The sequence below is a fragment of the Pinus tabuliformis genome, chromosome X (assembly GCF_031772625.1).
Source record: "Pinus tabuliformis cultivar Carrire ecotype Pingquan chromosome X, CPIR1, whole genome shotgun sequence".
Taxonomy (NCBI): Eukaryota; Viridiplantae; Streptophyta; class Pinopsida; order Pinales; family Pinaceae; genus Pinus; species Pinus tabuliformis.
This window is the reverse complement of record NC_142308.1, coordinates 589006919-589022502: the sequence shown is the minus strand read 5'-3', so window position 1 is coordinate 589022502 and position 15584 is coordinate 589006919. Positions and strand designations below refer to the sequence as shown.

General features: G+C 40.8%; 1 protein-coding gene across 7 annotated transcripts in view; it reads left to right on the top strand.

Annotated features, from left to right (window-relative positions):
* PDE194 (formyltransferase) overlaps positions 1-15584 on the top strand; it is a 373820-nt gene that overhangs the window by 253495 nt on the left and 104741 nt on the right. For 4 of the 7 annotated variants that reach the window (XM_089448850.1, XM_089448851.1, XM_089448848.1 and 1 more), the window contains 2 exons: positions 13175-13208; positions 13864-14046. In XM_089448850.1, coding sequence (XP_089304976.1) covers positions 13175-13208; positions 13864-14046 — 217 coding nt within the window. Of the gene's footprint in view, positions 1-13151; positions 13209-13863; positions 14047-15584 lie in introns of all 7 variants that reach the window. The other 3 variants (XM_089448852.1, XM_089448849.1, XM_089448853.1) reach the window with 2 other exon arrangements.

Genomic DNA, 15584 nt, shown 5'->3' with positions numbered 1-15584 from the left:
TTTCCAAAGTCACTTTTCCTTTCTAATTTTTCATTGACTTTATAAAAGTCACTTTAAAATTAGACTTAGTAACTTTATCACTTAAAGTCACTTTTAAATTAGATTTAACTTTATAAAAATTATAAAGTTACTTTAGGAGAAAAATTAAATTCTTTTGGACACTTTTCCCTAGGCCAAAGATCAAAGCCTAAGGGAACCACCTGTCCTCCGGTACCAAATTTCAACACTCCCTCTTACCGAGGAAGGTGTTCCTCACCACACCCATCTTGTCTCTGAAGTAGACATGCTTACCCTGTGGTAAGGCTTTGGTAAGAATATCTGCAACCTGCTCATCAGTGGAAATATACTCAAGCTTCACAGCTCCCTTCTGAACATAGTCTCTGATGAAATGATATCTGATCCCGATATGCTTTGACCTGTCATGAAATACTGGATTCTCCGTGAGTTTAATGCAACTTTGATTATCATAGTAAATCACTGAAGGTCTCAACGGCTGACCAAATAAGCCAAACAACATCTTGCGAAGCCAGATGGCCTCACAACTAGCTAGACTGACTGCCATATACTCTGCTTCCGCTGAACTCAGTGCTACTGACTGCTGCTTCCGGCTGAACCATGACACTACTGCTGAACCCAACCCAAAACAGCACCCTGAAGTGCTCTTCCTATCAGAAGCACAACCTGCCCAATCAGAATCAGTGTATCCTGCCAATCTCACTCCATCTCCCTGCCTGTAGTCCAGACCATAATCCACTGTCCCCTGCAAGTACCGCAAAATGTGTTTTGCAGCCACCCAGTGAACCTTCCTAGGCTCACACATAAACTGACTCATCGTGTTGACTGCAAAACAGATATCTGGTCTAGTGTTGACCAAATACATCAAGGAACCAATCAGCTGTCTGTACAATGTGGGATCCACCAACTCGGAATCCGAAGCATGAAGCTTCTTCCAGTTGGTGATCATCGGTGTCGACATGGGTCTACAATCCTCCATGTGGAATCTGCTAAGGATGTCCACAATATACTTCCCCTGCCCCAGGAAGAAATGCCCCTCCTCCTGCCACACCTCCAAACCCAAAAAGTAATGCATCAAGCCGATGTCCTTCATCTCAAACTCCGCCGCAAGATCTCTCTTGCAGTGCTCTATGAGTCTCTCTGCACCTGTAATGATCAAGTCATCCACATACAGCACCAGAATGAGAGGCTCCTCACCAATCACAATAAAGTAAAGGTTCGGATCTGCCTCACTCTTTGTGAAACCCATCCCCTGCAAGTATGCATCTATCCTGGAGTACCAAGCTCTGGGAGCTTGCTTCAGGCCATAAAGGGCCTTCTTCAGTCTGCACACATGGGACTCCTTCCCATGCACCTCAAAGCCCTGTGGCTGCTCAATTTACACCTCCTCCTGTATGAAGCCATTGAGAAATGCGGTCTTCACATCCATCTGGTGGATCTTCCAACCCATCTCTGCTGCTATCGATATAATGGAGCGTATCGAAGTATATCGAGCCACGGGAGTGAAGGTCTCCTCATAATCAACTCCCTCTACCTGGGAGAACCCTCTAGCCACAAACCTTGCTTTGAATTTCTCAATGCTGCCATCTGCAGCATGCTTTACCTTGTAAAGCCATCTGGAAGTAACCACGGATTTGCCCTCAGGCCTCGGCACCACCTCCCAAACATCATTCTTCATGATAGAAGAATACTCCTCCTGCATGGCCTCTCTCCAGACCTGCTGGCTAGCTGCCTCCTCATAGCTAGAAGGCTCAGAGTCAAGGATGCTGGTAACCATCGCCATATAACTACAAAACCTCTTAGGTGGTCTACTTTCTCTGACCGGCCTTTTCGGCTCAGCAACAGATGTGGCATCTCTCAAGGTGTCCTGAAGCCACTTGGGCTTCCTCTTCCCTGAGCATGCTTCTCCCATAGGAGAATGAAACTCCTCCTCCTCATCACCATCAGTAGCCTGAACTCCTGACTGTCTGTCTGCTGTCCTCCTGCCTGCACCTGAACCTGTAGAAGCTGAGGTACCGTGTGAACTGTCCATCAGTGGACTCCCTAGTGAACTACTCTATGAACTGCTCTGCATGCTGCCCGGAGCACTACCCCTCTGGCTCGGCGAGCCACTGCTCACTGATGGACTTGACATCCTCATAGATGTACCTCCGAATCCTCCTGATCCCTGCCCACTGGATCCCTGCGACTGACTCAACTGCTGCTGAGGGTCTGGCTGATCCAGATACTCTAACTCCCGTGACCTACTAAAGGCCCTGTCCTCCTCGAACTTCACATCCCGTCTAACAACAACTCTCCTCTGTGCAGGAATGTAAATCCGAAAGGCCTTTGAGGTCTCACTGTAGCCCACAAAGATACCCTTCTCTGCGGTGGGCTCTAGTTTGGTCCTCTTCTCCTTGGGTATATAGGAGTATGTAATGCATCCAAAGATATGAAGATGACCAATATCAGGCTTCTTCCCAGAGAAAGCCTCCTCCGGAGTCATGTGCCCCAAGGCACGATGCGAACTCCTGTTCTGCAAGTAAACAGCGGTGTTGCAGGCCTCTGCCCACAAGAACAATGGCAACCCCTGATCATGTAACATGGCTTTGGCAGCCCCTATGATGGATCTGTTCTTCCTCTCCGCAACCCCGTTCTGCTGGGGGTTGTAAGGAACAGTGAACTCCCTCCTGATGCCTGCCTCCGCACAATAGTCAACAAACTCTCCAAGGGTGTACTCTCCTCCATTGTCCGACCTCAGGGACTTGATCTTCCGACCTGTCTATGTCTCCACAAGAGCTCTGAACTCCTGAAACCGCTTGAAGACCTCACTCTTGGTCTTCAAGAAATAAATCCAGGTCCTCCTGGAGTGATCATCAATGAATAAAACATAGTACTCATATCCACTCAAGGAAACATGAGACATCCGACCGCTCACATCGGAATGAATCAAATCAAGTATCCCCGTCGCTCTGCTGTCACTGCTGGGAAAAGGGGATTTGGCAAACTTGCCCATCGCACAACCTCTGCAAGTATCAAAGTGATCAGTACTGAAATCTGGCACACCTGTAGTGATCTCCCGCAATGTCCTCAAGGCTCCATGATACATATGTCCCATCCTGCGGTGCCAAATCTCACACAACTCAGAACTGCTAGCTCTGCTGTCAGTACTACTGCTCAATGCCAAAAGGGGCTGGAATGCAAACTTGTACACCTTTGCATGGCGTACACCTATCACTCTAGCTGAATCAGCTGGAGTGCCCCTGGGATACATCAACACCTGTCCTTCCCTGAACAGTACCTCATATCCTCTGTCCTCCAAAGCTGAGACGGATATGAGGTTGTTCCTCATCCCTGGCACATAAAGAACCTCTGACACCTTCAAGGGAGGTTTGGACTCCCTCTGAAATGTCACTGGCCCCACCCCGACTGCTCTAACAACTCTGTCATCACCGAGTACTACCTCAATATCAGTGCCACTCTCTGAAAGCTCTGAGAAGTACTCACGGACTCTTGTCATATGACGTGATGCCCCACTGTCCACATACCAGATACCTGAAGATGCTCCGCTAATCGAGGGAAAAGCATGCTCCCTCTGAACCTGTGTGGCAAATGATCCTGCACTAGAGGACTCACATGTAGTGAACGCAAACTCCCAGTCAAAACGACCTGCAAAGTCCTCAATCTCTGCTGAAGCTGCCACGTCCTGGTTCTTCCCCTTCTTCTTCTTCTTCTCCGGACACACAACTGCATAGTGTCCCATCTTCTGACAATTCCAACACTTCACCTTGGAATAGTCCTTCTGTGTGTTCCCCTGTTTACCTTTACCTTTGCCTTTGCCCTCACCACCGCTTGTGGAAGCCTGCTTCTTCCCTTTGCCTTTCTTGCTTCCTGCCACCAGTGCTACGTCCTCATCCTGCTCAACTGGCTTGGCTGCCCCAAGCTGTCCTTTCCTGATCTCTGTCTGAATGCAATCATCCCAAAACCTCTCCCATGTGGGAAGGGTCTCACGTGCACACATCCCATCAGCAAAGTTCAACCATGAACGGGGGAGGCCATTCACTGCAATCCGCACCAACTCAGTGGGTGGAATGGCCTCTCCAATCGCTGCCAACTCATCTCTCACATTGGTAATCTTTGTGAGATATCCAGCTGCACTATCATTACCCATCTTAATGTTCTTCAGCTTCTCCTTCAGGACCATCTTCCGGTTCTCATTGGTACTCTGGTAGAGATTGGACAATGCTGTCCACATCTCATGGGCATTGCTCTTTCCTCTCACATGAGGAATGCAATGGTCTTTGATTCCATCTAGAATCAGCCTCTTACCCTTGTTGTTCTTTTTATTATAAGCAGCCAACTGAGTAGCATCAGTAGGCACAACAACAGGGTTCTGTGTGGTATGCACCATGATATCCCAGACTTCTGCCTCCTCAAAGATACTCTGCATTCTCTCCTTCCAAACGCTGTAATTTATATGCCCATCCAACCTGTCCTCCACCCTCAATCCCAATGACATCCTGCTGTCCTAAAACTGAAAAATAGCACTGCTGTGGTAAAGATAAAACTGCTGTTTATAAAAAAATCAGCTTGCTGGAATTTTCTGAGTGAAAAATCAGCAACTGTAATTTTTTTCTTTTGCTGTCCCAAACTGCCCTTCAGCACTCAAGCTCCGATACCATGTAGAAATTTCTCATTTCCCACCCCGGTTTTCAGTTTCTCCTTATTTCTCCCATATAGTTAAATGCCCTTTCCCATAACCATACATTCAACAAGCTGGAAAAAATAAATATTGCTGAAAACACAAATTCTGGAAATTTTACAGAATGCTGGAAATTGCAGAAATAAAAATCAGCAGTAATAAACAGCCATTAAAACACATTTGAACACTGATATTTTTGGTCAATGTGACCCTGGAAAAACCCCCTACAACTCTTGGGGAAAACCAGTTTGAGAGCTCTTCTTTATTTCTGGAAAATGCCTTTTTACAGTAGGAGAAATGTTTAGCAAACAAAAATCAACAAACAGACTTTTACAATTTATCTCAGCCTTGCTGAAACACCGTTGCTGTTACACCGCTCTCAGTTGCTGTTACACCGTTGCTGTTGCTGTTACACCGCGGCTGTTGCTGTTACACCGCGGCTGTTGCTGTTACTCCGCTTTCAGCTTTGCTGTTACACCGCTTTCAGCTTTGCTGTTACACCGCTTTCATCTTTGCTGTTACTCCGCTTTCAGCTTTGCTGTTACTCCGCTTTCAGCTGTCCAGAAATCTCCCTTGCTCTCTTGCTCTCCTTCTCTCAATCTGCTCATGAAAGAATGAATGATCTTTTCCTCTTTTTCCTCCCTTAACCCAACCCTAAGTGACTTTTGGGTGATCCCTAAATCCAATGGCTGAAATAGATTTAGATCAATGGCTGAGATTAAATGCTCATTTAAATCTCACTTTCTATTTTTTAATTCACCCCACTTTAATAAAGACCGACTTAGTCATTTATTTCCAAAGTCACTTTTCCTTTCTAATTTTTCATTGACTTTATAAAAGTCACTTTAAAATTAGACTTAGTAACTTTATCACTTAAAGTCACTTTTAAATTAGATTTAACTTTATAAAAATTATAAAGTTACTTTAGGAGAAAAATTAAATTCTTTTGGACACTTTTCCCTAGGCCAAAGATCAAAGCCTAAGGGAACCACCTGTCCTTCGGTACCAAATTTCAACAAAACATTTTTTTATATTTACTCCATAAGTCACCTTATATTTATACTATGGGACAAATACCATGGACTAGATTGTTATTAATACCATGCAAAAAAACATTATTAACCCTAATATTAATATTAATAAAAATAAAAATGGCACATGGTATTGACCCATGGTATTCACCAAAATGGCACATGGTATTCACTTGGAATGTAGCCTATTTAAATGGGGGAATTAAACCAGCATAGATCCATCTTTACTCTGGATCTACTAACCCCCGAGAGGTATCAAATATCGTGATATGCAAACTAGCATAGAGTGAAAAAGTATTTGATCCGATCAAGAGTAAAAATGGATGTTGTGATTTAATGTATGTTAAACATTTTAGCTTGGTTAAAATAAAAATAAAATAAAAATCAACTATTAATTTTATTAATTTTTATAAATTACTAATAGTAATTTTTAAGCTCCAGGTTTATGATAACCCATGGTATTGACCCATGGTATTCATGTGAGCATAGACTATTTAAAGGGGAAATTCTATCTTAGATCCATCTTAATTCTGGGTCTACCAAGTGCTCAGAGGGATAAATAGATTTCATCCCTCTAAGAGTGGTAGATGTGGAGTTAAGATGGATATAGGTTGGTTTTTATGATAATCAAGATATTAAATAGACTTAGGAAATTATATTGTAAAAACATTTTAAGGTGAATGGTTAAAGCATAGACATTGGACAAGTATATTTGTATACTTCTGTTTTAAACTGAAACAAATCCAGGGCTAAAAGGAATGGATTGATTGCACTAGTCATCCTTCTATAACTTTCCAACATATGCTGGAGTAAACAGATTGTAATTTGGGTAATTTTTTTAATTGCAAACGGGAACATACTTGTGTATTGGCAGGGTGGTTACGAGGTCCCTAGAAGTGGAGTAAACAGATTGTAATTTGGGTAATTTTTCTAATTGCAAACAGGAACATACTTGTGTATTGGCAGGGTGGTTACGAGGTCCCTAGAAGTGATGAATTTGAATTTTTCTTGGTTTTATATATAGTATTAGGTTTTTTCTCATGCTTTCTATGAATGGCACGGGTGAATTTTATCCTACACCCACTAGGTTATCGATATGTAATTTCGGTAATTTTGCAAAAGATATTTTAAAGAAATGCAATGATTTCATTTGTGTATTCAATAAACACAAGATTTTATAATTGAGTAAAATATTCGCCATGCTTGGTGAGAGATTCGCCAAAAAATTATATATAGATATCATATTATTGATAAAATCGCCTTCCATTTTTCCTATATACCATGGAGATTCGCCCATTTATTATACATGTAAATTTTGGGGGGGTTCTTAAAATTTTCCCTGATGATGATGTGATGACATGAAGCAGATCAAGGGATTGAAGATCTTTCAATCAAGGAAGGATCCGGAAGAAGCCTAGATGACCTAAAGGTAAAATGAGGTATGTATGCTTGTATTTAATATTATAATGTCATGTCATATGGTTGTAGGTAACATGGATCATTACTTCTATCTTGAGAAGCATGACCAAGAGAAAAAGCATCTCCTCCTCTGAAAGGATGCAGGAAGGCATAAGTCACACTAGATGATATCAACATAATATGTACTCATATGAAGTATGAGGTGGTTGACTATAATGAAGAAACGCTGATTAAAAGCTCCTGGGAATGGAATGTGTGAGGAAGGAAGAGATCATGAGATATGCAACCCCGATAAAGGCGATCAACATCCAAAAGACCAAGAAGACTTGACTAGGAAATCTCCTGGAAAAGATATGAAGACTCTGATGAAAGTCTGAAAAAGATGGAGACCCTTGACAATGGATATCTTTGGGAGATGTGTCAACATGAATGCAAAATGCTGATACCTACAGGAAGATGTCATAATGAAGAGCCATCTAGTAAGGTATGATTTGATTTAATGTTATGTTTTTATCTCTTGAATAATATCTGGATGAGTGCATGCAGGGCTACTGGAACAAGAGTTGTAAGTACAAGTACAATTAGCGTTCATGTGGTGGATGGAAATTCCTGAAAGAAGCATGATGGGAAGAAGTAGCTATATGATGAAGGTTCCAGATATGTATCAAGAAGGCCACTTTCCATGAAGAAGGGAATGACATGACGAACCAAGAAGGAAAGTGATCGATGGCTGATGCCCTACAAGGAAGAAGCTCAACTGAATTTTATGACATCAAGGAAAAAAGTTGATCAAGCAGTTGAAGGAACCACGAAGAAGAAGCTGCTGATGAAAAGGAGAGTCCCTTATTAAGAGGGATCTTCGACAAGTCCCTGATTAAGAGGGAGCTGGGATTGAGTCACCCCTGATTAAAAAGGAGTGACAATTGTGTTTTTCTATTTCATGTATCATGCACTAGACCAAGACTAACAACCGTGTGTCTTAGTGAAGGCCATGAAGAGAAATGTAGACGCATGATTGATGTATCCTCCCTAATTGAGAGGGAGAGATAGACACAACATTCTTGTCTTCATTTAGGAAGAAGAATGGAGGATTAGGTAATCATCTGGCATCCGATGCTCTTTGAGGATGTGTAGGGCATTCAAGATAAGAGTAGGCAAGAGGACTGATATTCTTTGAGAGCTGGGAACCCAAGATAATAATAGTTCTAGAAGGTGATATTTAGTGAACACCCGGGTGGGTATGTACCTTGAGAGGCAATGATGAAGGTGTCTATAATCATTGGTCTTGCCAACATTGTGCTTTGATCTGATGAGAGATAGATTTGTCATTAGAGGCCTTGCTGTGGAAACAATGTTGGTTACTATGATGCTATACAGATGGGTTACCAATCCGATTGAGAAATTCTTCAGATTGAGAATGACCAAGTACCATTATGAATACCTCCCTAGTTAAGAGGGAGTGTTGAAGAAAGTGTAACTAGGTTCGGTCTTCATGACATTGTAATTATGATTTTTGTAAATAAGAAAATGAATTCATTATTATTCCTTGCTGCTTGGGTTTCATGAGCAAGAGGTTTATTTATTAGTAGCTGCCATTGAGAGCCTTAGGGTGTCAAAGAGTCAATGTCATGCTCTTCTTGAGCCTATGTGTAATGTATACAAGTCTATAGAAAGGTCTAGAAGCCCTCCAAAGACAAGCACAATCCTCTTGAAGAAGGCAACAAGCTAAACGATGTATAACACTATCATGTCTACCTGCAAATTAAATATAAATTGTTGGCTTGCATCAACGGACACACTTCTTTACATTGTCATGTTGGCTCAATATGGAGGACGAATTACTATATATAGCCAACTAAGGTTTGCACAAAACAGAGATACATAACTCGGATTTGTTTGAAATTTTCGAATGTCTGTCACAGGTAATTTTCGGATGGGTACAGGGGTCTGAAATCCGCACTACAGGAGGACACAACTTCGAAGGTCTCTGAAATTCGTAGGTAGAGTTACAGTCTCGGTGTAAACGAAGTCACTAACACCGTCTCGACATAATTACAGTCTTAGTATACTCTGTAAGCACAACTACAGTCTCGACATACTAATGATGAAGAAGATCTAGGTGGTATCTCTGTAACAGTCTCGGCATAGTTATGATGGGAAGGATTTTGGTGATTCAATAGTGACATAATCTGTCTCAGCTTGCATTAATGCAGTCATGATCGCGATAAAGATGTAGTTTCAAGATCTTGATCTTGATCTCAATGCAACTGTCATATATATATATAGATATATAGACATATCTAAGTGTAAAGATCTCACTGTTTTGATGAAGATTTCAATGATAAAGCAACTATCATCTCAATGAAGGAGCAAGAAAGATCTTAGTGAAGGAGCAGTAATAATCTCGATGAAGGTGCAACAATGATGAAGCTGGAATGACCTCTGTGGTGCATTAGTAATGACCTCCGTGTAGCTGCAGTGATGATGATAAACTCAACGGTGAAAAGAAGAGGATTGGTGTCTTGGTCTTGGAGTGGCTTAATTAGGTCAAGGGTCATGGTCTTGGTATTCGTCAATTGGAATCTCTATAAGAAGAATTTTGAGCGGGTTTTCCTCTCCAAGAGGGAGAGATTTTGGCCCTAGTAGAAAGCTAACATCGCGTGTTCTTGTCTCTTTTGTTTTTGATAGCTATTTGATGAAGTAAGAAAGACACACTCTAATAATAAGGAAAGGCTGTACTAATAAGAAAAGTCAAAAGAACCTCACAAATAGTTATCATGGTGAGAAGAATCCCATTAATCTTAATTGCCCTAGATTCTTCAACAACTACTTGTGGAGATGTGATCCTTTTGGGCTATTGCTATTGGAGATTGATTCTTGTCTTAGAGATGTTTTTTTGGGATTGAAAGAAGGCTATTTCATGGAAAAATTGTAAGTTTATTTGTAATTTTTTATTGTTTTAGATGTGATTAATTAATGTTAGGGTTTTTCTTGTTCCATGTCTAAATGCATATTATTTATGGAAAATCTTGGTTTATTATTGCAAGCATTTCATTTTCTCTTAAATTTAGCTCTAAAGACTCCATCACCAGAGTAGGAATAGGCATTGCGAATCCTTGTGTTGATAAAAAACTACAAAAGGCTTTTATATTTTCTTCCATTTCATTTTTCTAAGTCCTTCGAGGCAAGTCGCCAGGTCTATTTTGTAGGGCTGAATTCAATTAGGACACCTCTAGGTGGACATTGGAGCTAGAGAGGCTTGATTTTAGCCTTGTTGAGCCATATCATTGAAAACCTAGCATTCTACATTGTTAAATTTGCTTAGAAGGGCTAATGCCATCCTCCCTAAGTAATTTGTGTCCTAGAAAAACTCTAACCCTAGCTAGGGCTTAATTTGAGGGTTTGCTTTCACCTTTGCTGATTATGTCATTTGCAACTCTTTCTTGGGTGCTTGTAGGCCTAAGACATTCCTTTGTTGATCTACATCTTGAAACCCTTGGTTACACGTGCGTCTCTTGGGGCTTGGATTGAGTCACCCCTGATTAAAAAGGAGTGACAATTGTGTTTTTCTATTTCATGTATCATGCACTAGACTAGGACTAACAACCGTGTGTCTTAGTGAAGGCCATGAAGAGAAATGTAGACACATGATTGATGTATCCTCCCTAATTGAGAGGGAGAGATAGACACAACATTCTTGTCTTCATTTAGGAAGAAAGAATGGAGGATTAGGTAATCATCTGGCATCCGATGCTCTTTGAGGATGTGTAGGGCATTCAAGATAAGAGTAGGCAAGAGGACTGATATTCTTTGAGAGCTGGGAACCCAAGATAATAATAGTCCTAGAAGGTGATATTTAGTGAACACCCGGGTGGGTATGTACCTTGAGAGGCAATGATGAAGGTGTCTATAATCATTGGTCTTGCCAACATTGTGCTTTGATCTGATGAGAGATAGATTTGTCATTAGAGGCCTTGCTGTGGAAACAATGTTGGTTACTATGATGCTATACAGATGGGTTACCAATCCGATTGAGAAATTCTTCAGATTGAGAATGACCAAGTACCATTATGAATACCTCCCTAGTTAAGAGGGAGTGTTGAAGAAAGTGTAACTAGGTTCGGTCTTCATGACATTGTAATTATGATTTTTGTAAATAAGTAAATGAATTCATTATTATTCCTTGCTGCTTGGGTTTCATGAGCAAGAGGTTTATTTATTAGTAGCTGCCATTGAGAGCCTTAGGGTGTCAAAGAGTCAATGTCATGCTCTTCTTGAGCCTATGTGTAATGTATACAAGTCTATAGAAAGGTCTAGAAGCCCTCCTTAGAAGGGCTAATGCCATCCTCCCTAAGTAATTTGTGTCCTAGAAAAACTCTAACCCTAGCTAGGGCTTAATTTGAGGGTTTGCTTTCACCTTTGCTGATTATGTCATTTGCAACTCTTTCTTGGGTGCTTGTAGGCCTAAGACATTCCTTTGTTGATCTACATCTTGAAACCCTTGGTTACACGTGCATCTCTTGGGGCTTGGTATATGATACTCTGCTCCTATAAAAAAGGAATTGTCTTTGTCCATTGAAGAGTATCTTTACCTAGTCTACATTTACATCTCCTTGACCCATATAACATAGAATACCTTTAAGGTGATCACTGGGAAGCCTCTCGTGTGGTGAAATTACACAAAAGAGCAGGAGGAAGATCACTGAGGTGACAGTGTCACTCTCCCTCATCGTTGCAACAAGTTTTGGCCCTTGCCTTGTGATGCCTGTCTGAAGGCTTGCTAGATTTTGAAGCAACAGGTCCAACAATATCCACACAACAAGTTCCCTTGCACTGACATTGATCCCAAGGCAAGGCATTCACCCAATCTAAGCTCTCCAAATTTCAAACAAAACAAAAGAGGGGTGATGAGACCAAAATGCCTTTCACATCTCATGAAGTGCTCTCTTAGCATGCGTGGAAACACTTTTGAAGCACAACTGAAAACTAACATCAGTCTTTCCTCCCAGAGATCTTCACTACATTCTACTAGACAATGTAGCTTGGCTTGTTAGACAAACTATCTGTGCTAGCTTTTGAGTGCAAATACCTATCGGATCGATTGAGCAGTTGTTGTGTTAGGGATTGATTTGAGTGGTTAGCATTGTTATTTGCTGCCATATTATTTTCATTTAATAATCTGCAACTTGTATTTATTAATAGTTTAATTTCATAAGTTTAACAACTTTAGGAATGTTAACTAGTATAAAACCCTTCCTAGGTTTTGTTTAATGTTAAAAAAATTGATACTTGTTTCCATCCTGTAGAATTCGTGTGCCTGTATTCCTGCCCACCCTTTATTCTCTGTGTGATATTTGCCTCACTGTCCAGTTCGCTTTTTGTATGCAAATCCTGTTGGCCACAATTCATATGGAGATGCCTACAATGTCTACATCGTCAATGTGTCTCCTCAAATACCCTGTGCTGTTTGGCATTGACCTCCTAGATGCCAACCTTGTTTCAGGGTTTTGACCTCCCAGATGCCAATGGTTGGATCTAATACAGTATCAAAATTGCACATTCACATATTGTAAAATATTTGCAGAGAGATATTATTATTATTAATATTCATTGTTTAAAAGTCAATACACAATGATTTCTCATGAGTGATATGTAAGTTTAGACAACAACCTATGTAACGATAAAATGGTATGTGACTTAATTCGGCAATAAGTCGCTTGGTTAACTATTCATAACTTTAAAGTCCTAAGCTATGTAATAATACATGATCTGACCATTACTATAACATTAACTATCATTGGATCTGCAATGTATCTTGTTGCAAATCTGATCTGATCAGTGAAAACACAGATCCTAGATCAAACCTAGGTGGATCTTGTAACATTTATTTTATCAAATTTCTTTTATTTCAAGGTAATTCTTTGCGTTGAACTTAAGCCATATCTATTTTTTTACATTTCTAGCATTATCTACTTATCTCACATGATAAACCATCTAATTGGCAGAGTTCCATGGAACTTCTTTGTAGGCACCTGAATTGCTTGCCACTCTTTTTAATCGAGGTATGTGATGCTTTTATCAATATTGATTCATGACTAGAAAGAGTGTATTCATCTTGATATTGATGCATATTGTAAGAAATATCTTAGCATATGGTTGGTCTATTAGTTGCTTTTCTTATCACCAAGTGTTTGTTTCCTCTTTTGTTACTTTGAAACTTTTTGTGTTCTATTGTGAATACACATTTCTTGTGGAATTTAAGACTCGAGACCATCTTAAGTAATCTAGTTATAAAATTTGTTGGGCTCCCAAATGGGTCACATTTCGGAAAAGTTGATAAGACTAATAATAATTAGACTAACAACAAGAAAAAGAACTGGTGAAGGTTTCCATCCCCTTTATTTTGACATCTGGATATGATTATAATTGAACCATTAAGATTTTGTTATACTAAAGGATTTTGAGTTAATTCTATGAATGCAAAATAATCAAAGCATGCATTGATAACATAATTACTTTCTTTCTGAATAAAAAACTTCCTTTAACAACTAATATAATCAAAATATGAACATGGATGGCATTTTATACAAAAAAATGCAGTTACCACAAGCACTAGCAAAACTCAAGGTTGGGCTGGTTAATTAATAGAAATGTTCATATGTCCTGTTACTCAAATATTTTGAGATGTTTACTCCGTTATAGTACTGTCATCTTTAGGTGTATTTCCAGCACATTCTGGCAGTGATTGTTTACTGGTGGAGGTTGCTGTTGCTTTTAGATGCCAGCTGTCATTGTGTAGGATTTGCTTGATGAAGAGGAGAACCCAGGGATGTACAAGCAGTTTGATAAATTGGTTTATGGGCATACTGTTCACATGGAATGACCTATTGTTAAGTTTAGGTATGTTCTATGCTTAGAGCAATTTATTTCAATTTTCATAGTTAGTTCAATATCTTTTCCAGATTAGCAATCACATCAGCATTGAAGTAAACTGCAGATAGAACATAAACATAAATCACAGAAGACAAGCCAAGACAAGAGGACACAAGATGTGGCGCTAGCCAGGGACAAACCCCAATGTGGGGAAACCCTTGATCAATTCTTCTTATATGATCTTCAATAGTTCAGCAGAGAGAGAGAGAGAGAGATAGTACATTTACAACAGAAGTCAACACTTTGACGTTCTAGATAAGAGGATAGATCATCTCTACATGAGATCAGTTGAAGACATGCTGCTTCAACTGATTCTCCAAGGTGACTCTTTCATCTATCATTGTGCTGCATCTCATCCATGTGTTGCATCTCACCGTGCTGCACTCATCATCACTTCTGGACGTAATGACCATGTTATGCACTTCATGTTGATGCTCCTGTCACTGTGCTTCTCCAATCACTGGGCTGTTCTAATCACGGATCTGCACTCTATGTTACACTCATCATCACCGCATTCAGTGATGTAGCTGCATCATACATAGTGCTGCACCCTTTTTATATTATGCTGCGTTGCTACCCATAACTGTATGTTGATAGTACTATGCTGTACTAGCTGCTGTCCCATAATATGTTCAGCTACACCAACATGCCCAAATAGTCCAATTAGACCATGCTGTCATTTGTTTGCACCGCTGTTTGCTGCAGGAAACTCCTATTTCATAGACCATAGAAAAGTAAATGCTGCCTGACATGCAAGGCAGATAGCTTTTGCCCTCTGAGTGACAGCACGTGAATCGAGATAGCAACCTGGAGAGAGAGGGCGAAAGCTATCTGCCTTGCATGTCAGGCAGCATTTACTTTTCTATGGTCTATGAAATAGGAGTTTCCTTTGCTGCACACCTGGTTAGGGCACTTGCAACAGCCCTAGTTTCATCCCACAGTCAACAAACTAACCCTTTAAGGGCTGCGACATACCCTCATAGGTCTTCTCCTCACCCACGCTGCTTGCTTAGGGTGCTGTCCACCCTTGACAACCCTCACGCAGCCTCTAGTTGTGTGCTATGGCCTGCGGCCTAGCACAACAGATTGCTGTAGTAACAGACCTCCGAAAATGTGCCAAAATAACTTCCAAACAGCAACGTGTTTGACCCTTAGGAACTTGGCCTAACAGTCAGCCTTCTCGGCCCTATTCACAACAAACTCGGATCTTGATTATATCACTGTTCCAGCCCTAAGACTATCCACACTTACCTCAGTCACTCAGCCTCCTGTAGCAGACTTTGGATCCCTGTTTTCCCACGCTGTCCAGACTCTAGGTTGCTGCGGCTAGGGTATATCCATATCACCCTTAGGTAGGGCAACGTAGGGCCTCCTCTAGTTGCTGGTTAGGGCCTTCCCTTTGCTGCGGATTAGGGCTCCCTTTAGCTGCGGATTAGGGCTCTTCTTTAGCTGTGGATAAGGGCTCTTCTAGCTGCGGATTAGGGCCTCTTCTAGCTGCAGATTAG